The 26179-nt window shown below is 39.2% G+C and overlaps 1 protein-coding gene across 1 annotated transcript in view; it reads left to right on the forward strand.

Annotated features, from left to right (window-relative positions):
* Positions 1–1056: 1056 nt before the first annotated feature.
* Positions 1057–26179, forward strand: part of Dcdc1 (doublecortin domain containing 1) — a 360393-nt gene continuing 335270 nt past the window's right edge. Inside the window, 7 exon segments of the mRNA XM_021194912.2 lie at positions 1057–1175; positions 2118–2232; positions 2976–3238; positions 4433–4579; positions 5032–5208; positions 17808–17827; positions 18396–18622. Coding sequence (XP_021050571.2) covers positions 1057–1175; positions 2118–2232; positions 2976–3238; positions 4433–4579; positions 5032–5208; positions 17808–17827; positions 18396–18622 — 1068 coding nt within the window.

The raw sequence follows: 26179 nt of genomic DNA on the forward strand, positions 1-26179 counted from the left end.
AGTCATAATTCGATGAAAATAATGTTAGTTCATTATTTTCCAAAGATCCCCAAAGATGCAGTGTTATGATATCTGTTCTTTGTGGTTGGCGGTGGCCATTCAGTGTCTGCAGGGAATGGCACTTGCGTGCTTCCCAGTGGGTTTCTACTGTGCACGGCTCATGGAGACCCCTTCCCACTTGGCAAGGACCTGTGGTAAATTTGGTGGCCTATCTGCTTATTCCCTAGATCAGATGTGCTATGAGCTCTCCTTGCTTCCACTGTGCTGTCTGTTCTCACAGAAAAAAAAAAATTGTTTTACTTTGTCGGTGGTCATGGGCAAGGCCTGGATCATGCAGGATGAACCCCCTGGGGATGGTTCTCTGTTTTCTCCATCATTACTCTCTTAAGGGGTAAAAGCCTCCTCTCCCCTTTCTGCCTTTATTGATCCTCCAGATGTGACCACTAACCCTGGGTATTTGGGGACATGTAATCATGCCCGTAGAGAAACCACTACAGTCACACCGAGTAAGCCTACGGCAGCCGTGGAGAGTGGTGGCCCTACTCACATAACTGTTCTGAGAAAGCTATGTCTGATCGACAGAGACTTAAAATGGGGAAGTTATGTCTGATCAATAGAGACTTGAAAATGGTTCTTAGAAAGATAATTAATAGGTACATGTCAAGAATGGTTGCTTGGCACAATAAATCCATCTCTGTCTGCAATTAGAAAAGGATTATGCCAGGGAAGTTCTATCTGGTGACTGGACCCATACCTACAAATGTTTAAATTCTGTCTCTCACCTTTTATAACTGTGTAACTGAATTTGCTACTAGCGGGGTAGTAGTCATATGCTCATGTCTACAGGACATGCCTAGCTAGACATTTATTTTTGGTTTGCCAAAATTGTGCTTTGTAGTACAAAATGAGGTTAGTGGGTGATTGTCCCCACAGAAGGGGGCAAGGAGGAAGAGAAGCTATTGAGGGCTTTTTGTGATGATGGGGCTTTTGTCATGTTGTCGTTAAACTTTCTCTTAGTAAAATAACCAATGTGAGATTGTGATTGTCTAAATAAAGATGGCTCAAGCTATGTGGGGCCACTTGCTTGAGAGTCAACAGGTGGTCAGTGTCTTCATTTTCACTGACTCCCCTTCCCCGTCTCAGGACCTGAACCTTGCAGCTGGAGCTGGACTGAGGTAGGTTGTCAACTTGACTATATTTGGAATTAACTAAAATCCCACACCTGTGAGGGATATTTTTTCTTAATTAAATCATTTGAAGTGGGAAGACTCACTTCTACTCCACATCTATGAGGTAGAAAATTTACACAATGTAATCAAGATTTCTGAGGTAGGAAGATCCACCTTGAATCTGGGCCATACCTTCTGCTGGCACCCTGGATAAAGGATGTAATAGAAGCAAGCATATTTTCTCTTTGCCTGCTTTCCCTCACTCTCACTAGCAAGCTCATTGCTTCATTAACATTAGGACCCACTTCTTGGGATTTCTAGCATCTACTGAAAACCAACTGAGACATCTAGCCCTGTAGACTCACTTTCTATTGTTAGACAGCCATTGTTACAGTCTGTAAGCCCATAAGATATTCTAATATCTATCTATCTATCTATCTATCTATCTATCTATCTATCTATCTATCTATCTATCTATCATCTCTCTCTCTCACACACACGAGAGAGAGAGAGAGAGAGAGAGAGAGAGAGAGAGAGAGAGAGAGAGAGAGAGAGAGAGAACGAGAACCCTGACTAATACAAGTGTCCTTCCAGCCAGGTGTAGTGGCGCACACCTTTAATCCCAGCACTTGGGAGGCAGAGGCAGGCGGATTTCTGAGTTCAAGGCCAGCCTGGTCTACAAAGTGAGTTCTGGGAGAGCCAGAGCTATACAGAGAAACCCTGTCTCAAAAAACCAAAAAGAAAAAAGAAAAAAACAAAACAAAACAAAACAAAGCATTAACAAGTGTCCTTTCAGAAGAAAGGAGAAATGGACTTGGTAAATGTATGAATGGTTCCAGTTAATGGAGTGTGAGAGGCCTGTGTAAGACCATAGCATCTTCTGCGCTTCATCCTCCCACAGCTGTATGTTCTCAAGTATGCTGAAGCTTGTCCAATTTGATTAAACAGGCAAACCCTGTACCTGTCTCACCACTGTGACTACACATTCCTGTTGATCTCAGTGCCACTCATTGCCCTGGAATACTGGGTCATGAGTAGACATCTTCCAGTTTTTCAGAGACATGTGACTTTCAATTCCAGAACCCAGGCATACTGGATAAACTAAGTCATCCCAGTACTAACTCAATAACTTTTCTTTAAAAAACAAAACCAAAACCAAAAGTGTATCTTGTGTGCTTCTATGTCTGTGTACCATGCATGCGTATGCCTGGTGTCTCAAGAGGCCAGAGGAGGCGCGCATCTTCTGGAACAGATGATTGTAAGCTGCCATGCTGGTGGAGGTCCTTTAGAACAGCTAGTGATCTTAAACACTGAGCCATCTCTGCAGTGCCTAGCAACTATGCTAAGCCAGTTCTTGTAAAATGTTTAAATATATTTTCACTACTGAGGGATAGTTTGCAAGTTTTATCCATGTAAGGACTGCATCTCTCATGTGTGTGTGTGTGTGTGTGTGTGTGTGTGTGTGTGTGTGTGTGTGTGTATTTCCTGGTACTTACATTGCTCATGCTTAATAAAGTAAATCATAAAATTGCAAATTCTTAGTTTTCTAAGCTTTAGTTTAACTAAACAAAGTAATAAGGTTTAGTGGTAGGACAGGTTTGGGTCTAAACTTCTACTCTGTCTCTACTGATGGCATGTTTATTTACTTAACCTTTCTGAGTTTACACTTAAGTGTAAAGGGAAGTTTTCCTCTGGGAGTATTACAAACCTCAAAATCCCGGCCAAGTAACTCTTGTTATGGGGTAGATATTAAGAATTTAGCACAATGGATCCATTGTACTCTTCCACAGGGTGGTTCTTTTTTAGGAATTTATGTCAAACTAGGAAACAGCAGTTATTAAAACTACTGACGGTCGTTTGCAGCTTCAGTTTGGCCCCAGCCGACTTTTGCATTCAGCGGCTTTATCAGAAGGGTCAAGCCTTCAGGATTGTTCTACACATCAAACAGATCACAGCCAGGAGGAACCATCAAATCCAGATAGCTACAAATCCAAGAGTAAAAACAATTCTTGTTTTATGTTAGCATCCAAGAGAAACAGAGCTGTCAGTGTGCCAGTGGGTCAGCTGAGGTAATCAAAGGCACTCACTGTTCTTTTTAACCAACTGTTGAAGCTCTTTTATTTGAGAAGAATTTATAGTGACTCCATTGACCATTTCAGACATTAAAACACAGCGTATCATTTGGGTTTGGGTTCTGTTTTCTATTGTTATTGGATATTTTTACTTTGAAAACATTGGAGTCACGATGTTGCTAATTACATTTTAGAAAACATGAATTGCCCTCCAACCCGTGTTCTCAAAACTACGAAAAGAGCACTGGAGACAGCAACACTGCTTACAAGACATTTATTTTAAAATAGAAATATGTGCTTTTCTTATATAACCAATATTTTGGAACAGAATCAAACTGAAACATAGTTATGAAACCATCTGGTGCCTACATTTTCAGATTAGCATAAGCTGTTAACCCAAGAGTTAATGGGCAGAAAGGAATGCGGTGAAAATACAGACTCAGGCATTGATGCATCCATTGCTTTCAGGGTTTGGATATACTGGTACATAGTGGTTTAAACTTGTCTTACTTCAAGCTTTTATTTTTAAATATTGACTTTGTTTTAATGGCCTTGTAAATTAATACAATTAGAGAATTTCAAATAAAATATTTTTGGCAGCTTACCATGTTCTTTTGGAAAAAAAAATCAAAGTTAGTTTTGATTGAAGATAAAACCTGAAATCTCAACTCCTATTGCCATCCACACAATTTGAAATTGTAAAAAATAGAGGCAATAGACTTGATTTTTGAATTCAACTTTTCATCATAATAAACCTATTTGAATTTCTCATATCCTTTAGAAATTTGAGAACTTTCAGAAATCTAAACACTTGTGGAGAATTCTTGGCTATTTAATATCCTGTAATATTAACATCCTGCTATTGTTTTGGCTGTCAGAACATAGCAGGAGTCTGACTGGCTCCAATTCTTCATGTATAGAATCAAAACCAGAACACTCTGGGGCTTTACAGTAAAATGTCCCAAGTAATCCATTCTGAGAGAGGAACAGTCTTGGCAAACATTTATTGTATGCTTGGATACTTTTAAACAGTGTTGAACTCATTGTATCAAAAATTTTGTAGGATCTTATCTGTAGACACAATTTTATGTGTTTATTTTGGAGAATGTATGGGCTAACATTTTCAAACAAGTTTTAAAGAATTAATATGTACCAAGTTTTATGTTTCTTTCTTTCTTGTTTTCCGTTTAGAGTATCAGAGTCCTCTCTGAAATTGAAGTCACCCCATAATTGCCATGGATTGTCTCAGAGATATAAACTTCAACCAGGAGTTATTAGAGTAACAGCTTACAAATATGGATCTGAAACAGCCTTTGCCAAAATTTCTGTACCAACCTTGTATCGCCTTGGTAACTAACTCCCAACATTATCAATTCTTTATCTCTTACTCTCTTTAAAATACAAACAAATAAGAAAGATAATCATTGTGTGAAAATCTTCTTGTTAGAAATCCCAACATTGCTTATATAGTCGTAGAAATTTTACTGCTTTTCTCTTTTTAAGTCTATAAAGCACTTTGATTAGTAATTAGGCAGATTAATTACATACAATGGTTATGCATTTTAAAATACAGAGTGTTTGTAAATAATACTTGACAATAATAAGGTATGTTTATAATTTGATTTTTTTGTTGTTTTTCTTGTTTGTTTGTTTCCATGCTTTCCACTGTTGGGAAACAACCACAGCACTGATAGAGTTACAGAACCCGACACATGACTCAATTGGCCTTCTATTTTTGTTCTGTGGGAATGTGTTTCTTTCTTTGTACATCACTGCTTCTTACCTGTTAGTTTCTTCTAGTTGCTGGAAGAGTATACAAACGAACTGAGTCTGAACATGGCCGTACAATGAGTCTTCTTGGCAGATGGCACAAAAGTCCTCAAACCCGAAGATTTACCCCATGAAGCCAACGTTTATGTTACAACAGGACAGCCCATTTTAGATCCATTCAAAAAAAAAAATTAAAGGTAAAAAAGAAAAAGAAACACCACACTCTTGCACAATAAATTGCTTAAGGGGTGCAATTAAAAAATGATTTTCTTCCTGTCTTTTTTGCATGGTTTAACAAAACTAATGTTTACGCATTTACAGCTCAGTAAGAGGATAACGTGCTTAATGAAAGAAAAATCCACTGACAGCACGTTTATTGCCCTTCATTAGCATTGGTGCTTAATTTAATATAGATCTGAATAGACATTAGGGAGCCTGCAGGAGGTTAAATGGTGAAAATATAATAAATTAAATCAGAGATTATTGAATTTACTGTTTAGTTTCTGTGACACTCAGCAGACACAATTCATTAGATGGATGCTTTCAGAAAACAGTTCAAAGTTTCCAGGATCATCTTTCCATTTATATTCTTGGTCTTTTTTCAGATTGTATTAACATAATTATGAAATTGTGGCAAGTAATGAAGAAGTGATTCTTATGTACATGCTATTCTAATGTACATTACAGCTCGATTTTTTTTTACCCTTTAAATATTTATATGTACGTATTATACAAAGAATCTCAAACAGTTTCTGGTCAAGATTTTAGACATGTAAAGATTTTCTAAAATTAAGAAAATAAAAGCCTTTTCTTAGTGTGAACTAATATAATTAAAAAGTAGGAATATCTAAAAAACATTCTTCTGAGCATATTGTTTGGATAGCTTGTTGTCCAGTGTCCAGGGTTCCACAGGATGATAGCTTTAAATAACAAAAGAGATAACCTCACCATTAGAATCCAGTGTGTCTGACTGCTGTGTTCCCAATGCTTCGCCCACCTCATTAGAAGCGATTTCTCTGCCACTCCCATAAAGTTGGTGGGGCAAAGGCAAGCCTGGGCAGTAACTGTGTGAGCCAAGGAAACGAATTCTAGAGTTCATTACATAAGAGACAGCGGAAGTCCCCTGTGCGTTAGTGTTACTGTGTGAGATGACACTAGAATGCTTATCACGTTTGTAACATTTGATCATCAGAAAACAAGCAGTTTCTTGAATTGGAAGCTGCTGTTGTAGGATACTCTGCAGCCTCCTTGTGTGATAGTACAGATCCACATACCTGCAGATTTTACTTTAACTTTAGATGGTGGGTGTTTTATGTTGTATTCATAGAAACATTTGCTTACAGGCAACACGATTGCAGTAGGCAAAGATGTTTCTATGGTTTAAAAACTCCATATAATTTATACATGATCTCTTCATCAAAATCCTTGATTGGTTTTATACAGATAAGAAATGCTTGTTCTCTAGTGAACAACTGTATCACAAAAGAAATATATAAAGATCACTTGTAGGTAAACTAAGGGAAAAAAAACTGGCCATGTATGCATAAAATAATAATGTCACAACCTACATTTTGTGGATGATTTTTAAGGGTACAAGCTAATTTCTTCTCCCTCCTCCATTTTATCCTTTTAACAGCCAAGTCCAGAACAACAACAGCAACGTCTCGGCTTTGTCTGCACATCTTTGGCTGTGTTTCACTGTGACATGTACTGCTGTTCCTTTAGCACCAAAATGTTGGCACACACTCCTGAAAATTTCACACCATCTCTTGCTGGATCAGCAAGCTTAACCCACCAAAATCTGGTGTTGTGCAATGGTTTTTGACTGATAATCAATCTTTACGCTGCTCGACAGTTGTTACTGGGACATGGAGCAGAGCAGGTGGCAGATGTGTCTTGTCTTTTGAGAGAAGAAATTGTAGGTGAGCTTGGACACAGACTAGCACATCATGTGTCTGTTACAAAGACACAGGATAAGTATAATGGGGGAAAGCCACCATCTAATTATGGTCACAGATAAGCCTTAATACTGACAATTGCTTACCTTCAAAATGTTGAGAACATAAATGTAAGTATATATGTGTATGCGTGCACACACACATATACGGGGTGATGTATAACTTGTAAATATACTGCAAAAATAAAGCATGTCTGAATGACTCTGAAGACAGAAGACAAGCTTTGCACTAGGTGCAAAGCGTTGCTAAGGTTAAGCAGGAAAGCAACTGGCCGGCGTCAGGGTTAGGGGCACAGTTTTCCCATCTGCATGTGCCTTCTAGTGACAGCCAGCACAGAGGCTCAGGAGGCAGTGACTTTATATTATTTTAGCTTAATTTCACTCTCAAAGCGGCTTATAGGAGATTTCTATGTGCCTGCCAGTAGGCAGCTAGATCAGAGGCAGCGAAAGTAAGGACTAAAGGCCATATAGTTACTTTTTATTTTTAATCATTCTTTCATCTCTGATTTAAATTCAGCTTACTTCAGTTCAATAAAAACTCTAGCCAATAAACATTTTTTTTTATCAAGTGCCTACTACATGCTTAGCACAGGGATAGAAGTCCAGGACCTTGCAGATTTTAACAAGTTCTGTAAGTCATAATATGAATACTTAGTAGTAGAAACACTATTCAACATTGTACATCAAATGGATTTCCCAAGTAAAAAATACTGTATTTCCCTCACAAGAAGGTGAAATAAGTCAGTGTAATATTTTGGTAATTCTATTTCTATTTTTTTAAACTAAGCTTTTGAAAATAAGCATAGGTAGCTGAAAATTGCCCATTATTGAAATTAACCCCAAATTTACTAAGAAAAAGCCCTCAGCTCATCTCTGGTGGTTTATACGGTTCACTGTCTCTTTGAGTATCATTGACATCCAGTATCACTGCCTCTGAGAGAATAAGAGAGCTGTCCACATACCTCAAAATATACAATGGTTATTTAAAGGTCAAGTCAAGGTCAAGACTGACTGGAAGCATTCCCTGTCAAAATGCAGAATTAGACTATTTCCCATATTTGTAATTGAATATCTAATCAGTAAGATTATGATGAAAGATAAAAAAGATATAAACAATTAGTAAAATAGAAATATTTTATATAAAGGCTATTGATGAAGCTGTCTTATTAGTTCTTACAATTCCATCATGTGATGACTCTGACATTTATTAACGATTACGTCAGCTGTGCAGACTCGTTAATGAAGTTTTGAATGAGCCTTTCAATAAATTCTCAGATGCATGGTTATATTGTTTAAATTTTATTCATTTTTCCTAAGTTCCTGACTGGTGTTAGGAAAGAGAAAATTCCTGTATCTGATCCATGTGGTTTGTAAGAGTTCAGCCTCTTAATGTCTACTAAAGCTACAGGCAGTGCCTTGGTGTGACTTAAATATCATAAAGAGTATGGAGGCCAAGTTTAAGTGCAAGAATTCTGATTGCTGCCGGGAGTTTATTGTCCTGTGTTTTCACCCTTTTATATATGGTAGTCTGTCAGTTGGTGCTCAGAGTTATCATTTATAGAAATTCCTTTCTGCCAGGAGATTAGTTAAGGAAAGTGAAGGTGAATATTATGGGTAAGACTGTACATCCTTTACATGCTGTAAGATAATCACAGAAAAAAAATTACCCATGAAAGGAGTTCTCAGTACTACACCTAAGATCTATATTTAAACCTGGAGATTTTCTGCTAGCTGCCATGTGATCTACAAAATGAAATAATTTGCTGTGACAGCTTGTGATTGACAAGAATATGTGTGAGCACATTTAAAACAGGCCAGTTCTTCATGTAGAAGTAAATGTCAGTGAAATGATGGATTCTCATCATTTTAATTATTGATGATTTGGAAATATTTCAATTTCACGACACACAGGACACATTATAAATAACAGCATAACACTTTTTCTCATATCTGCGTCAATAATGAAATGTTCTGTCATATTTTGTTTTTCAAAAAATGCATTAGTTTAATGAACCCAGAATCATGCATTATTGTTTCATTATATGTCTAGTGAATCTGACTCCCATGGCTGCTTCGTTTTGCCAAAGCTAAAAAGTGGGCTTTGTGACACATACCTATTGGGTTGCCACACCGTGATTCAGAGTTAGGCTTAGTTCTCTCATACACTTTTCATTGTTTTCTTTGAATAGTGTATATATTAGATGATATCATTATTCTATTTTATCTCCCACTTAGCTGCATATACTCAAAAGTAGGAAAATGGCATTATAGAAAAAGATTCTTCTATTTTGGTAACTGAGCATAAAACTATAGTCATATGTTTCACACATTTTCCCATTTCAACTTTTAAAACATTAGGTATATAGATTAATATGTATTTAAGATCCATTTCAGGAAAGAAAAAATGTACCCCTAGGTGATGGAAAAATTGAAGCCCATGTGTGTACGTCTGGAAGCATCTCTTATGTCAAATGCAAAGTTATTGTGAAACACATGAACTCTTAGGAATTTCATGAAATACTGAGTTGTGTCTTTATATGGAAGCTATGCTTCTCAAAATAAATAATTACAAATCTATTGAGACTCACACAATCTAAATAATGGTTGTATGTGCCAAGCACCTGGTTATGTGCATTGAGTATATAATACACTCTTTACTATCACACCCGAGTCAGTGCTACAGACCCAGCCTATCTTATCTGTGGGTCTAAACTCCAACATTGTGGGCTTCTAATTGTTTCATTACTCCTTTGGTATTTGCACCTTATTTTGCATAAATAGTCAAGAGTGTTGTTGAGGTTATATGTTCCCACTCTTGGATTTCCTGAGAAAATCCCATAGTATATCATAAATATGTCTCTATGATATAAATATTATACTAACTTTAATAAACTTTGTATGCATGTGTATACACATGCATGTGTGTGTGAGTGCTCCTGTGTGTGTGTGTGTGTGTGTGTGTGTGTGTGTGTGTGTGTGTGTGTGTGAATGTAGAACAGAGGTCAATTTCAAGTGTCCTCAGTCACTCTCCACTTTATTTTCTGAGACAAGGTCTCTCACAGACCCATTTGGCTAAACTGGCTCTTTTGTGTACTTGACGGATCCACCAGTTTCTACTTTCTACTGAACTCAGATCCTCAAGCTTGCTTGGCTACCACTTTATTAACTGAGCCATTTCCCAAGCCCATGTTAATGTTTTAGAATTCCAATAATTTCTACATATGCAGCCACACTTGAACTCAAATAATTTAGAGAATTTTATTCTGTCCTCTGCAAAGAACTCTGAGAAACATTAATGCTTACTAGGACAATAACTCATAAGGGTTGTAAATATTGTCTTTATTACCTCAAATTGTTGCATGGATGAATGCACACAGTGAGTTCAGCTCCACAAATACAGCTGAGAAAGTTCATAAGAAAATTCTCCACCCCAAATCTTGTTTCACTGTAAGAAAGCAGAAGGACCAGTGATAGAGAAGGGAAGACTCCTTCATTCTGTTACAAATTCAACAGGTATTCTTCATGTCCCTCTTACAATGTCCCAGACATCAATCCAAAGCTTGAAGTTGTAGTCAGACTAAGACGGTGGTCTCATGAAGGCTTGGTTTTAATGAGATAGAGGAGACAAGTAAGTGCTATTAAGGAGATAAATATTTAATAATAATAATAATAATAATAATAATGTCATAAAAATCAAGAACTGTTCAATCAAATTTGTCTATGCCCTCTTTCTTACTTGCCATGAGAATTAATTTATACATTTGATAGTTACTCTCCCAGAGTGGTTTGCCTTTCAAGCTGTTTAGTTTTGAAGTTTCAGATTTCAAGGAGAGATGTGAGAAACAGTAGTGTTTAGTAGGAAGACCCCTGGAGTTGAGATAATTTGATCTGTACAATTTTCATCCCTCATGTGTGGCTGTGGACAAGCAGGTCTGGTATCTGTGAATATGGGTAATACTGTCTTTAAAATCCCTAGATATTTTCCAAATAAAAAATAAGTTGCTTGAAAACCAAATGTCTGCAAATCCCTTGCAGAAAATAATGATGTGGAAAATAGGAGATTGAGGAGGATAACGAGTTATAAATATGACTTAAGATTCCAGTGCTATTCATCAGAACCCTGTGTCCACTCCCACTTTCTCAAAATAGGTGGCTGGCTAGGTTCAGGAAAACAACAATAATAATTCTTTTATTCTTTATCACTGCCAGGAAAGAAAATTACACCAGGAACCTGGGAAAGCACTTAATCTCTTTAAGCCTGAGCTTCCTCATCCACAAATTGAGCATAATGAAACAGGCCTCAGGCCTTGGAGGTGAGAAGCGAATAGGATAAGGTGTGTGTAAACTTGGCACGTGGAAGGTGTTGAAAACACTCTGGCCCCTGGTGTTCAGCTGTTTTCTGTCCTTTGCTCCATCCTTAGGTAAGCTTGTTTCCACAAGCCTCTCATACCTGTCACAGGTACTTGCTTGGTCTTATGACCAAGGCATTTGGCAGATCTGAAATCTTGAAATAAATGCAACCAAGTTGAAATACATACCGTATAGTTGCTCATATGACATGATATGGGGGAATCTAATGAGGAGGTTTGAATTCTCTCTGTCTGAGATGTAGGTAAGAGTCAAGACCCAAAGACTCTGCTCTAAGAGTTGCATTTTATGACATGTTCATGATCCTTACCTTTTAGCTACTGTAATTCATTTGAAGAAAGTTCATAGAAAAGTTCAGGGAAAGGATGTCAGCATTCTGATTGGCACAGTGGATGGCATGTTTATGATTTTAATCAAATTTAAATTGAAGAATACTTCAAATGATGTGTCAGACTGGTGTTACTGAGTTAAAACCTAGTGACAACCACTGTCATTATTAGTTAAATATAGCCGTCATGCCTATAGCAATAAATGATGACACCTAAGAACATGCAGAAACAAAGCTCAAGGATTTTAAGAAAAGGGAGTGACTAGAAATTCAGAGCAATGCAGGAATGTGACCTGGATCTCCTGTATTTATGAAACACAGCAGCAATTGTATTCTGGGCAGATGATGTAATTGAATGTAGCAGTATGTTTTCTTACTGTCAGAGCATTTCTGTTTTATAAACTCATCTTGTACTTGTGAGATGATGTGCTTGTTCATATTTAATGACATTATCTGTACCTGACTAACAGCCAGCGCACTCATGAGGTTTCAAGTTTATTGTCTAACTACAAAAAAGTAAGCTTTTGAAAACTAATGAGATTTTTAGTAGGTTTTATGGACTGAGGCTACAAGTGTGTTGCCATTACTCTAGTGGCAGAAGAAGGGAGAATTCTCTTGCCTGGCATATGCAAGATGAAAAATTATAATTTAGGGACCATTTAGGATTATTTCATTTATTACACACTTCCATTTTTAAAGAGGGACTTGAGCAAATGCTCTTATATAGATAGACCTTTTGACACAGGCAGACTTTACAGTGTTTTCTCCTTTTCATGATTTGACCAAAAAAAAACATTAAAGGAGGATGTGGATTGTTCAAACTGAAATGGAACCCACGATTGGACCACAGAATTATCTGAGACGTTAGGAGAGCATGGCTGTGATCAGTCAGTGCTTCCTAGGCCCTGGCAGCTAAGACATGGCCCTTCCTTTGGCTAAGCACTTTGCAAGCTTATGCTAACTAAGCCTTCAGTAGGCACTGAAGCCCACTTAGGCCTTCATCTTGCATGGTTGGACCTTAACTTCCTAGGAGAGAGGACCTCAGGAAGATAACAGCAACAAACATGCAACCTCAGTTTATCAAATCCATTCAAAAATATGTTTAAACAGTCATTCTTCTGTGGTTGGACAATAAACTTGAAAACACATACGTGTGCTTAGCATGGTTCTGTCTCCAGAGTTGTCTCCCTTTAGGTTTTCTTTATTGTTTCTACTTCGATTTTTAGATCTTGGATGGTTTTGTTCAATTCCATCACCTGTTTGGTTGTGTTTTCCTGTAATTCTCTAAGGGATTTTTGTGTTTCCTCTTTAAGGACTTCTACTTGTTTAGCAATGTTCTCCTGTATTTCTTTAACTGAGTTATAAATGCCCTTCTTAAAATCCTTTACCAGCATCATGAGATATGATTTTAAATCCGAATCTTGCTTTTCAGGTGTGTTGGGGTATCCAGGACTCGGTGTGGTGGGAGTACTGGGTTCTGATGATGCTGAATGGTCTTGGTTTCTGTTAGTAAGATTCTTATGTTTGCCTTTCACCATCTGGTAATCTCTGCTGTCAGATGTTCTAGCTGTCTCTGGCTGGAGCTTGTACCTCCTGTGCTCCTGTGATTCTGTTAGCCTCTGTCAGTACTCTGGGGAGTCCCAGGGTTCAAAGCACTCTCTGTAGGCAAGCTCTCCTCTGGCACGGAAGGTGCACAGAGGTCTGGTGCTCAGCTCTGCCTCCTAGCTGAGGATGAAGGCCCAAAGGGACCCTGTCCAAGAAGCTCTGTTGCTACTGCAGCTGCGTGCTCTCCTGCGAGGTCTGATCTCTGAAAGACCTGCGTTCTCACCTGAGTCCCAGGGTTAGCACCTTCCCTGGAGGCCAACTGTCCTCTGGCAGGGAAGGTGCACAGAAGTCTGAGCTTAGCATGGTTCTGGAAGCCATCGGTGTTGCTAGAATTTCAGTGAAAGTGACAAGGAAGCAAGAGAACCCCTTTATTTGACTGAATAGAGCAGAGACTCTGCTGAGAGCAACGTTGATAATGTAGAGAGATTCAAGAAGCTCACACACTGGGCACAGTGAGGCAAGCCTGTAACCACAGTGCTTTGGAACCTCAGGGGTACTGAGAAGATGAGGCCAGCTTGGGCTACACAGTGAGACTCTGCCTCTGAAGAAAAGAACAAAAGCAAAAGGGAATGCTACATTCTGACTGTTGAGGCTGGGTGTTCTCTGGGGTAGCTCCTCAATGAAGGGATATATTCCCATTGTGTGCTTACTGTCCCCCCTTACTTTTATCATATTTGTAAACATCCAACTGTAATTATTGATGAGTTATTAAGTTTGCCATTCCCTCCAGACCAAGTTTGCCTAAGGCAGAGACCACAATCGCCTTGGACAGAGACCACAACTGCTTTGGTTGCTGCCATTTTCTGGCAGAGAGTCTGGCTGGACGTCACAGATGTATATTGCTATTCAGTGGATGTGTAGGATGTGTAAAGGATCAAGTGCATGAAATATAGTGAGTCAGGGGTGTAGCTGTTGAAGGGTAGCATGTCAGCTTAGAGAAACCTACTTGGCTGTACAAAGCGAGTAGATCCTACTCATGGCACCCACGCTCATTTGACACTGCTCTTCATATTGCTTGCAGTATCTAAAGTAGCATAAGTGTCTTTAAATTATTATTAGAAGTAAAATACAGAGGATGATATCCCTTGGGACGTTGACAACTTAGTACTGAGGGGTCTGTGGGTACAGGACCTCCCCCTTTAGTAACTCCAACATGGGAGGGGAGAAGTGGTAGAGTAGTGAAGGGATTAGAGTAGGATTCTGCTTCTTTTAAAAGTATTTATTTGTATGTGTGGTATGTGCGTGTGCATGTGTGCGTGTGCGTGCACGTGCGTGCGTGTGTGTGTGTGTGTGTGTGTGTGTGTGTGTGTGTGTGGTGTATACAGGTGTGCTGGTGCCTTTTGATGCCAAAAGAGAGGATTAGACTCACTCAATCTGGAGTTACAGGTGGTTATGATCTGCCCAGTGTAAGTGTTAGGATCCAAACACAGGTTTCCTGGAAGAGAAGCCAAGTGCTTTTAAACACTGAGCCATCCCTCCAGCCCTAAGATTCTAATTCTTGCAAAGCTATCAGAGAGTCTCTGTCCTGGGAGCTTGTTGGATTTGAGGAACTCAGTGAAAGATAGACATGTTAGGAAGTAGATTTGCACAGAATTAAGGTTCTTGCTTGGACACTCAGCTCGGCTTGTTGCCCCAAGTACCCTACAGTCACCTCAGGTTTTCACTGAGTGCTCACACTCCCAGTGTCTGATGGCACCTTCATCCTCAGTGGGGCTAAAGCTGAGTCAAGTCTTTTCTGAGCTCCCAAGACCTTCCAGGCTGATTATCTTTCTCTTCTTGACTGTAGATGTAATATGTCTGCTATTGCCATCAGCTTCTGACATTTCTTGATTTGATGTCATGTTTTCAGAGCTATGATGTAAACATATCACTTCATATCTCACAAGAGGCAGGTCCCCTGAGTTTTCTGTTCTCATATAGGAGATCCATGGCCTACATCTTGGGACAGACTTTCCTTTTTCCTCCTCCATCCCCAATAGCTCTATTCTACCGGGAAATGGATTTTCAGGAATGCAATAGAAGAATTTTTGAATAGTTTTGCCAAAACTCTAGAATGACCTGGTTTGAGCAATACTGTGCATCTCTGCACTTCAATAAAGCATAGATACAGTTGCTTCCTGCCACTGCTGTTGCCTTTGACCAGTATTAGCTCCATTCTTCTCAGTGTGTCACATGAATCAGCCTTCACCTACACTATTTTTTCCTCCTAGAGTTTGCTTTTACAATGTCTGGCCTGTCATTTGAAGGTCTTTTGACCAGTGAATTCTGGAGGTGCCTCTACCCCACGCTCCCTCAGTTCCTCATCCTTCTGACCTAGCACCTGGCAAACAACATGCTAATTTCTCAGACCAAAACTTATTTGCAGTTTTTCTGAGATCGATGTCCACAGCAGGAAGTGAGTGGGAGGTAGACAATGCACACTAACTCAATATACATTCGGATAAGTTACTGTGTAATGTAGAGTGCACAGGATGACACTCCAGGCCCCCTCCACCCTTATTTCACCTTACATTTTTGTTCTGCGGGTGTTGGGAATCGAGATTTTGGTCCTCATGCCTGTGGGGCAACAATTTTACCAGTGGATCACTTCCCCAGCCCCCTGTCAATAATGTTCTAAGTTTATTTTAGTCCCAAAGTTTATAATTCTGAAGCCAGTGCATAGTGTATACTGAGGCTCTGGGTGGTGTATCTGCTTCAGCTTATTTTTAGGTATCTTCCATGAAACAGCAAGGAAACCTCAGTAATGGAATGCTTAATCAGGAGTATAAACATGGAGGGTTTTCAACATACAAAGAAAACAAATCAATATCTAAAGTAAAAATATTGCCTAATATTAACCCAACTATAGCTACTGAGGTACTGGACATGCTCTGATCTAACGTATTTGATGAGTATTTCACAGATATTTGTTGGACATTGGAGAGGCCCATGCATTGTGTCTGATGCTGGCTACTCAGAAAGGAACACATCTTACTGTGTTAAACACACACCAATCATGCTGTTTGCAATGCACGCAGGTACCAGCAGTTCATTGGTCATATTACTTGTTCTAGTCATGCCCTGAGTCTAGTAGGCATAGTTATGCAAAGATATTGAAGTTCAGTAAAATGAGGAGCACAGAGATGGAAAGCCTGAATAGGACAAGGAAAGCTTGCTCTAGAACATGGCACAGTGTGGAGTTCGAGTAGGGAATAGATGTAGAGTGACTTGGGTTTGTTAGAACTCTGTGTGGGCATGCATGTGCTTATGCAAGTGGTGGTCAGAGTCAGCATGTCTCACTTGAACTGGAGCTGTAATTCAGCTAGACTGGCTGCTCAGCAAGCCCCCAATCCTCCCGTCTCCACCTCTCCCGAGCAAGGATTACAAACGTGCATGTTATCCCTGGCCTTTTTTCACATTATATTTAAAAGTATGTTTTAAATTGAAACAGAACTCCATCCCTTCCACCCACCCTTTTCCTCCTCCACTCATTCCCAACATCTTCCCTCAAATCCTTTCCATGTCTTCCCACTCTCAAGTTGACAGCCTTTTCTCATTACTATCATTACATATGTGTGTACATGCATGCGTGTGTGTGTGTGTGTGTGTGTGTGTGTGTGTGTGCACAAGTGCGCACAACCATATATACAATCTACTGAGTGTATTGTGGTAAGTGTGTATACAGTTTCAAGGGTGATCTCAGTATTGGACAATTAGTGATGGGGCTCATCCTTGGGAAAGGTTAACTCTTGCAGTGGTCCTCAGTTGCCTGCCATTCTTGGCGTTGTTAAGTCATCTATGCAGCTGTTTCTCAGCAAGAGCATTTCACTTAGTTTCTTTCCATACCCCTCTTTTCTCAGCTCCAGGAAACCCCACCTATGTTCTCTTTCTATGGGTCAACCTAAATTCCTGTTACTTCGTGTGAGTGGAACTGTCTGTCACTGACTTCTTTCACTTCGTGCAATGCTTTTGAGATTTCTCTTCATTGTAGCATCTATCAGCATCATTTCCTTCCTTTCCATGGTCAACTGATAGCCCATCATATATGGTTTATCCATTTGTCTATTGATCAGCACTCAGTTCCCACCATTCAGCTGTCAATACTGCTGCTGTGCTCGCAATGTACAGATGTAAAACAATTCTAGGTGAAAGAAATCACATTTCCTTCATGGTGAGTGCTAACAGAGGATTATTTAGAAATTTGAGGTGGTAAATTAGGTATTCCTAGGTATACATAAATAGACATATTTCTCTCATTAGTAAAAGCAAGAAAAGATGAAGGAGGCACCGTGTTTCTGAATAATTTGTAATTTTAAGATCTAAAACAAATTGAATGCACAAGTAGGGTGAATGGTTCAGGTAAAAATAATTTACAAAATGAACCTCTTTAAAAAGAGACAGAAACTGACAGCGACCAAGTGTGTAATATGCTACATTCCTGTTCTTACCTGTGTGTCTTTTGAAGCCTTACCTAGTAATTTAGCTACATTCCCATTAGTATTAGTGGGAGTTTGAAACTGAAGTCCCTGCACACGTCTTTGAAAATGTCTAGGTCAAAGTAAACTGTTAATGAAAAGCCGTTCTTCACTTTCATGAAGTAGTTTCCAAAGTGCCTCCCTGCTCCGCACGGAAGGGCTGTGGAAGGTCGCTGATTAGAGGTCATCTGCTTTAAAGCAACAGCAAGAGAAAATGTGTTAGAAAAGGAACAGCTTCCTCAAAGGAGAGAACACAAGAGTTCAGGTCTCATGTTGATTTTCAGCAGCAAAGGACACTGGGCCCTCTCAACGGCCCCTCGAAGCCAGGTGCATGTGATCAGGGATAGAGGCAAGCTAAGGTGAATTTTAATTAGGACTAAATTGTGGTATTACTCTTTCATACCCTGAACATCTGCTCCCTTCAGAAATGATGATTTATGCAGGCGATCAGAGCAGACAGCTTGCTATAGCTTATGTTACGGTTAGTGGGAAGCTGGAGAAGCTAGAGGTAGCATTTCAGAAAACCAGCATCTAAATGGAGACTGGCCAGTGTGCAGGACATAGGAAACAGGGAAGGGAGGAGTGATGTGTCCATCTTTAAAGTCTGATGCCAAATAGTGACTGAATTTAAAAAAAACAACCTATCCTCTCGACCATCTGTTGTTAACGAAGTAACTTGGACAATGCACGACGAGTTGATGCCTCCCACTGATGCTGAAAGACAGAAAACAAAGTCCGTTCTTTCCAGAAGGATGAAGACACTCAGAAGATGTCAGTGTGAATTGTGGTCTTTAAGAATGGCATAGGGAATAATAATAAAAAAAAAAAAGAAAAAAAAAAAGAATGGCATAGGGCAGGATGGGCATAGGATTATAGTGGGAAAGGAAACAATGAGAAAGGTAATTTTGTACTAAAATTGATATACGAATCAAATTTCAAAGCTTATGGCTTTTGAAGTATATTGATTCTCCTTTTAAATAACTATATCAAACATTAAACTGAAATATGAAGAAATCACATTTTAGCTGATGTTTTCAATTTTTTAGAAATGTGCTCATAACATTAACCACATGAATTATCTTAACAAAACAATGATATTTATTTGGTTAACCCAGTAAACCATTTTCCTAGTAAAAAGTTACATTTATGCTAGAAGGAAGTTTCTAGTTGGTTCAATATGCTATCGGATACTTATATTGAAGCTAGTCTAACATAGCTTCAAATATCAAACTGTCACTTTTCATTTAGCATAAAACCTAAAAGTGTTGTGTAGATCTTGAAGGTATAAATAAAGTCTGAAATAGCTGAAATTATATTTAAAATATTTACACAAATTTAAAAAATAAATTTGAATAGACTTGGGAAAATTATGTAATGTTTGAGCAAACTTAAAAACAACAGAGCTTTAAATAGACTTGTCATGTGAACACATCTTTTGAAGGTTTTTGATCTTTCTGGGTCATTTTTTCAAGAGATGTTTTTGTGTGTGTGTGCGTGCGTGCGTGTGTGTGTGTGTGTGTGTGTGTGTGTGTGTGCGCGCGCACACGCGTGCATGTGGGTGCATGCATGTGTTTGTGTGTGTGAGTGTGTGTGTGTGTGTGTGTGTGTGTGTGTGTGTGTGTGTGCAGGTGCCCATAGATGCCAGAGATGTTGACTTCCTGGAGCTAGAGTTATAGGCAGTTGTGAGCAACCTGACATGGTTATTGGGGACCAAATTCAGTGTTCTTTCCCAAGAGCCTTTGCATTTAATCACTGAGCCACCCCTCCAGTCCCACACATATCATCTTTGACATCAAGGAACTGATAAGAATTTGAAGATGTAGTTTAAATATATTATATGTAGGAAAATATTTTTGATCAGCTTTAGTCATCTTAGTGATAATAATAACTATAATTCTCTAGTAATATATTGGAGACAAAGACAGAAGAGTCATGTTTAGGTTTGCATCTTGGCTTTGCTGCCCATTGATTATGAGGCCTCGGATTATTGCAGTTCATTGAGCCTCAATTCCATCACCGAAACTGGGGATAACAGTAATGCTCCCTTCACAGAGTTGCTCTCGCATTATGCACGGAGTATGACACATGGCATCCAAAGGTCCCAGTAAATATGTTCTAATTTTCATCTTTAGGACCCATAATTACATCTAATAGAAATTACTTTCCTTATTAGTAAAAAAATCTTTCTGTGAACTTAATATAGGTGCCCATTTTTTATATACAAACTTTCACTGTATTGAACTGTTATAACAATAATTTTATCTACTTATTTTATGGTTTTTATAACCACAGTCAGTAAAGAGCACTGTGCTGGTTAGTTTTGTGTCATCGTGTCAGAAGCAAAAGTCACTGTTGAGAACAGAGCGTCCACTGAGAAAATGCATACATAAGATGTGGTTATCCGCAAGGTTGTAGGGCATTTTCTTCATTGGTGATTGATGATAGAAGGCCCAGCCCATTGTGAGTGGGGCCATCCTTGGGCTGGTGGTCCTGAGTCTATGAGAAAGCAATCTGACAAGTTCTGGTGTAACAAGTCAGAGAGCAGTACCCATCTATGGCCTCAGCATCAATTCCTGCCCTGCTTAAATTCCTGACCCAACTTCTTTTGATGATGAGCAGAGATGTGAAAGTATAAGGCAAATGTATTTCCATCCCTCCCCATGTTGCTTTTGCTCATGGCGTTTCATCACACCAACTGTAACACTAACTAGGACAAGCAACTATCAAGGACATAGGAAGGCTGATCTTCACTTCCTTTTACCTACGGGTTTGGATTATGAGTAAAGGGAGGGCTATTAGACAATACAGCAGTTTGTGAAGCTTACTGTAACCTCTTCCCTAGATATTCTGAAAAACAAAGAAGGATGTATGTATCTTATATTATTAAAATGTAGTCACTCTTGGAGAAAGGTGCTAGATTAGAGCATCTTGTATTCAGTTCAGTCTGTAATTCTATGCTATGGTAGTAAAAAGGGTTAATAATCGTTTTTACAATGTGCACATTCTCAGCTGAAGGTTTGTAAAAAACAAAACTCCACGTTTGGTTTTTGTCATCACTGAACAAGTTGTTTAAAATATGTAACAAAGAAATCAAGGTTATTTTCTTATAATTTGTGGAATTTAAAGAATTTTCATAGTTCATAAAACTCACGATAGAACATCACTGATTAATATGTTTGTTATACAATTTGAAGAATGAAGTTAAAACAACAACTATGTCTAACTAAATGCTGAATTCCGAGTAACTAAATGCTAACTTTTTCAATAAGAAGTTGTTGGCAGGAAAACTAAAGCTAGCCTGTAAGTTTTCAATAGAACTTTCATTTTGAAAGGGCTTTCGTGGTCATAGGGTCATGCCCTGCTTATAAACTAAACGTGAACTAAGGAGCGGATATAAAGATGCAATGAGGAGAAGATGATGGAGATCATGCAGTAAAATAAGGTCTTTACCTCTGTGAGCTCGCGATTCAACAGGGGGAATGGCTACTTTAAGGACAGGTGGGAAATCTGCAGAAACATATTCATTTTTTTTTCTGAAGTTAAGTAATTAAGAAATTTGAAACAAGGGCCAAAATAACAATATTCTCCAGTAAACTCTGGAGCCCCAGGCTCATTGCATGTGGGTTTAAGTTCTTTATCTGAAGAACAGTTGACAAAATGTGCATTGGTGTCTCCTCATATATGTGGCGATTGGGCTGCTCACGTGCATCCTGAACTCCACAGTTACCAGAGAAAGAACAGCTAAGAGGATGGAAAAGAAAATTCTATGGGCATACACACAGGGTAAGGAGACTTGCTCTTCAACCATTTGGAGAGGAAAGGTCTTATTGAACTTTTAGGACATTCATAAAGCTCCTAAAACAGGTAGATTGTATCCGATAGAAATATAACACAATAGAAGGTGCCAGAAGAAGGCATTTCAAAACCCATTATTAATCTGATTAGTGAATTAAAGGAAAATATGAATATTATATGGAAAGAAATGGAAGTTAAAAACAGAGCTAATGAAAAGGCCCAAGGAAGAATATAAGAAGGGGTTGGAAGACTGTTAAGAGCTGGAAGATGGGAAGGAGAACCATGAACTCATAGCAACAGTGTCTGTTTTCACAAGTTCTACACAAGACTGGCTTCATCAAGAGTCTGTCTCAATTGAGGGAGGGTCTTAAGAGGCCCTACTCTCCCAGAAGAACTTTAGACAGTTGAAGAATTGCAGAAAGAGGGAGAATTATATTCCTTAGTGGTATAGCCACTGGAAAACTGTTCCCACTCAAGAAAATAACCTTCCCAGATAGGGCATTGTGAAACAAAGACCCTCCAAAAATATCATTGGATTTGCTTTGTGTGAGCCATCTACTGCTGGGTTGGGGACCTTGTTGTGGTAAATCTCCAACCCAAATATGCCCCGGCAATGAAAACACAACTCAATTAATATGAATACAAACTGTGCTCCTAGATTGGGTAGATCTACCATTACAAGATCTCACATTTCTTACACACTGTTTAGCTGTGGGTCTCTATGTTTATTCTCGCTTACTGCAGGAGAATGCTTCTATGATGATTGCTGAGGAAGACATTTATCTATGAGTATAGCAGAATGTTGTTAGGAGTCATTTAATTGCTATATTCCATTAGCAGAATACTAGCACTTGGCTTTCCCCCAGGGCCCTGGTGATCTTGTCTCAAGTTCTTGGCCACTCAAACAGTGTTGGGAATGGGCTCCACCTCATGGAGTGAACTTAAATTAAATTCAATGTTGGTTGGTTAGTCCTGTAGGTTTTGTTCTACCAATGCATCTCGCAGGGAGGACACCATGATAGATCGAAGTTGTGGTAGCTGAGTTACCTCTCTCCTTTGGTAACATGCAGAGGGCCTTGCAGTACCACGAAGTAGAAGTGAAGTAGTCAGTAGAAGTGAAAGCTCTGTATAGGCCCCAGCTATACTACTCCATGTTGAGTGAGTTGAATAGGCACTGTCTTCAGCAGTAGAGCCTTGCCATCAGTTTGTGGAGAGTAACTGATACTGGCAATAGCTTGGGTTGATTGTGGGTTCCCTTTGGCCAAAAACTGGATTAGATGTAACCTATTCCTGTCCTGAAAGGTGATGGGAGATCTTCAGTTGGGGCTCCATCTCTCCACCTATTTTTTTGGTGATTCTATTATATCACCTTCATATATGTATATATTTTAGGAAGCTTCTACTGTATTAGGTTTTTTTTTATCCCACAGTTCTTTTGCTTTTAAATTATGGCTTCCAATTTTGTATTTTTAGGGGATTTTTGTGTGTTAATATGTGTGTTTCTATGTCTATTTGTGTTTCTTGTGCTTTTTCCTTGACTTTTTCTGTTCATTTTGTCCTATTTAGGTTTGTTTGTTTTTATTTTTATCTTATTTTATTATTTTTATTTTATTCCTTTTAGATGTCTTTAAAAATAGATTTATTTATTTTTATGTATATGAATGCTTTGCTTTCGTGTACCACAGAAGAAGGAATCAGATTACATTATAGATGGTTAAGAACCAGCACGTGCTTGCTGGGAATTGAACTCAAGCCATTGTAGCTAACAATTATCTGTAATTCCAGTTCCAGGAACTCCAATACCCTCTACTGAACTCCACGGGCAGCCTACATGCAAGTGATACCACGGGCAGCCCACGTGCTGCCCGTGATACCAGACAAACATACAGGTAAAGCACCCACATAGATAAAAAATTTTTTATGGTTTTAGAGCTTTATTGGAGAAAGGCAGGGAGAAAGGAGAGAAGGTAGAGAGAGACCGGTCATAGCCAAGTGGAGAGAAGGGTAAAGGGAAAGAGAGAAGGAGGGATAGAGAGTAAGAAAGGTGAGGGATTGAAGAGCTGTGTGTGTGTGTGTGTGTGTGTGTGTGTGTGTGTGTGTGTGTGCGGTTTTAGAGCTTTATTGCAGAAAGACAGGGGAAAGGAGAGAAGGTAAAGAGAGGCCAGCCCTGGCCACATGGAGAGAAGGGGGAGGGAGAGACATATCTTTTTAAAAAGGTAATGTGTTTCCAGAAAATCTATACTATAAGTTATACTGAGGACTGTTTTACATGAAAAAAGTGAGACTAGAAATGAATTTGAGTATGTATGAGTTATTTTAAATATGCAATAACAGACTGTTCACTTACGTAGACAATTTGGTGTCCAGATACATTTTAAAGGGCTTAAAACAGGTAGAGTGTGTTTCCTGAGCATATATAATTAAATTAAAAATCATAAGGTATCAGAACAACACAGTTCTAAATAACTCACAAGTTAAAGAAAAACTCTGAGAGGAAGTTCATAGTTCAATGAAAAGGAATTCGGTCTCTCCCATGTGTGGGAGGAAGCCACTGTGCTTTTCTCTGCTGTTTTCCTTTTTGTTCTTAGAAAATGTCTGAGAAACAACTTAAATCAAGAGTTTGTTCACTTCCTGACAGACAAGAGATGGGGAGGTGCAGAGGTAGGAAGGAAGAGAGGAACAGAGAGGAAGAGAGAGGAGGGAAAAGGTGAGGATCGCAGTCAGCCGAGACAAGATAGACCCAAGGACCTACTCCAGTGCTTATTTCCTCCAGCTGGGAAGTACCTACACAGTTTCAAGTGGCCCCCAAAGGAGCACCTCAGCTGGACTCAACCCCTTAAATCACAAGCCTTTTGGAAAGTCAGCTCACACCCAAACTGGAACAGTACACTCCCTAGAACCCCAAAATCTCATGTCCATCTCATAAGGCAATATTTAGTATACCTCCAAGGCCCCCCAAAACTTAAACAGTTCAAACATTGTTCACAATCTAAATTCAATTAAGTCTGAGACTCAAGGCAATTTTTTACTCTTAGGCTGTGTAAAATAAAAACAAGCTGTGAATGTCATGTTTGGTTGTCTGTAGGAAGCCTGCTCTTTTCTGAAGGGAAACAAAGGGGAAGAGGATCTGAGGGAGAGGGGAGGTGGGGGAACTTGTGGCTGGGATATAGTGTATGAGAGAAGAATCTATTTCAATTAAACAAAAACAAAGAAAACCATTATAGCATGGACTAAACATTCTTGTTTCAAAAGAGAGGAAAGGAGAGATGGAAGCCACACAAGAAAAAACAAACAGAACTTAACATTTCAAGCATTAAATCCTGGAGACCCATGTGCAGCCCCATGGGCGTGTGATCCGCCATGAGCTCATGAGCTCGAATGGGCAGACAGCCTCCTGCTCTGGCCTGTGTCCAGCTCATATTGTCCTTCTTTCAGGTCAGCTCAAGTCATTGCTTATAACGTCACATCCCTGGCATCTTCAAATTCCCATCCGTCTCAGTTGCAGGGTAGATTTTACCACCTAGCTTCACAGGCTGCCTGGGGCCATAGGCTTCCTTTGAAATTTGGAAAAACTTCCATAGCCCTGCAACTTTTGCACTCCGAAAGCCTGCAAACCCAGCAGCACAGGGATAGTGTCGGGGTCAGCTACTGCTAGGATAACATCTGGCTCCCCCAGGACCACAGCTGCAATGCCTCCTGAATGCCTGGGCAGCTAAGCCCAGCAAAACGCTCCAAGCATCCCAGGCTTCCTTAGAGCTCTGTTCTCAAAGCCAATTCTTTCAAACAACTTAAAACCTTTACAGTTTGGCTCTTGCAGTTGATGAGATCCACCTCATTCTTAAGATGCCCCGTGGGCATCTTTTCTATTATCAGTTAAATGTAATTGGTTTCTTTTTGTAGGACTAATCACTTTAATGACTCTATGCTTTTTGTTTGTAACTTTAAACAAACTCCCTTGCTGGGGATATTGCAATTTTAAAAGACCTTTTTTTCACACTTTTTGTTTTTGTTTTTGTTTTTGTTTTGTTGTTGTTGTTCACATTTCTGAACTATAAGGCTGGTAAATAGCAGTCAGAAATAGCCACACCATAGCCAGAATCTTGGACAACCTTAACAGTTCATCTGCTGGTCTATTTAGTTCATCACCTTTTAAGCTCTGCCTCTGATAATCTGTTAGCACACAGATAAAATGTGCAGAAACTCCTGGCTAGGTTGGAGCACATAGGACATCTATGTTAGCTCCCATATCTCATTTCTGCCTTAAATCCTACTGAATGAGCACTTTACTGTTTGTATTCCTGTGAGCATGTCAGGCTCTTGAACTCCTATCATAACTGCCCATTAAGGACTGCTCACAGTGCTCTAGGCTTTCCCCAGCATACTCTTCTGATTTCCTCCCATAAACCAACTGCTTAGGAACTGCACTGTCGGGTTTAGTTGTAGCATCAGCCACACATTGGCTTCAACATTCTGTCCTGTACTTTTTCCATGGCTGTGTGGAAATGCCTGACATAAACAACCTTAAGGATGAAGGATTTATTTGGGCTTCTAGTTTTAGAAGGTTCAGTCTGTGTTTTGTTGCTTACCTCCAGACACTTTGGCAGAATATCACAAGGGCATCATAGGAGAGCCATCTATCTCATGAACAGGAAGCAGAGGTG

Source organism: Mus pahari, chromosome 3 (assembly GCF_900095145.1).
Source record: "Mus pahari chromosome 3, PAHARI_EIJ_v1.1, whole genome shotgun sequence".
Lineage (NCBI taxonomy): Eukaryota > Metazoa > Chordata > Mammalia > Rodentia > Muridae > Mus > Mus pahari.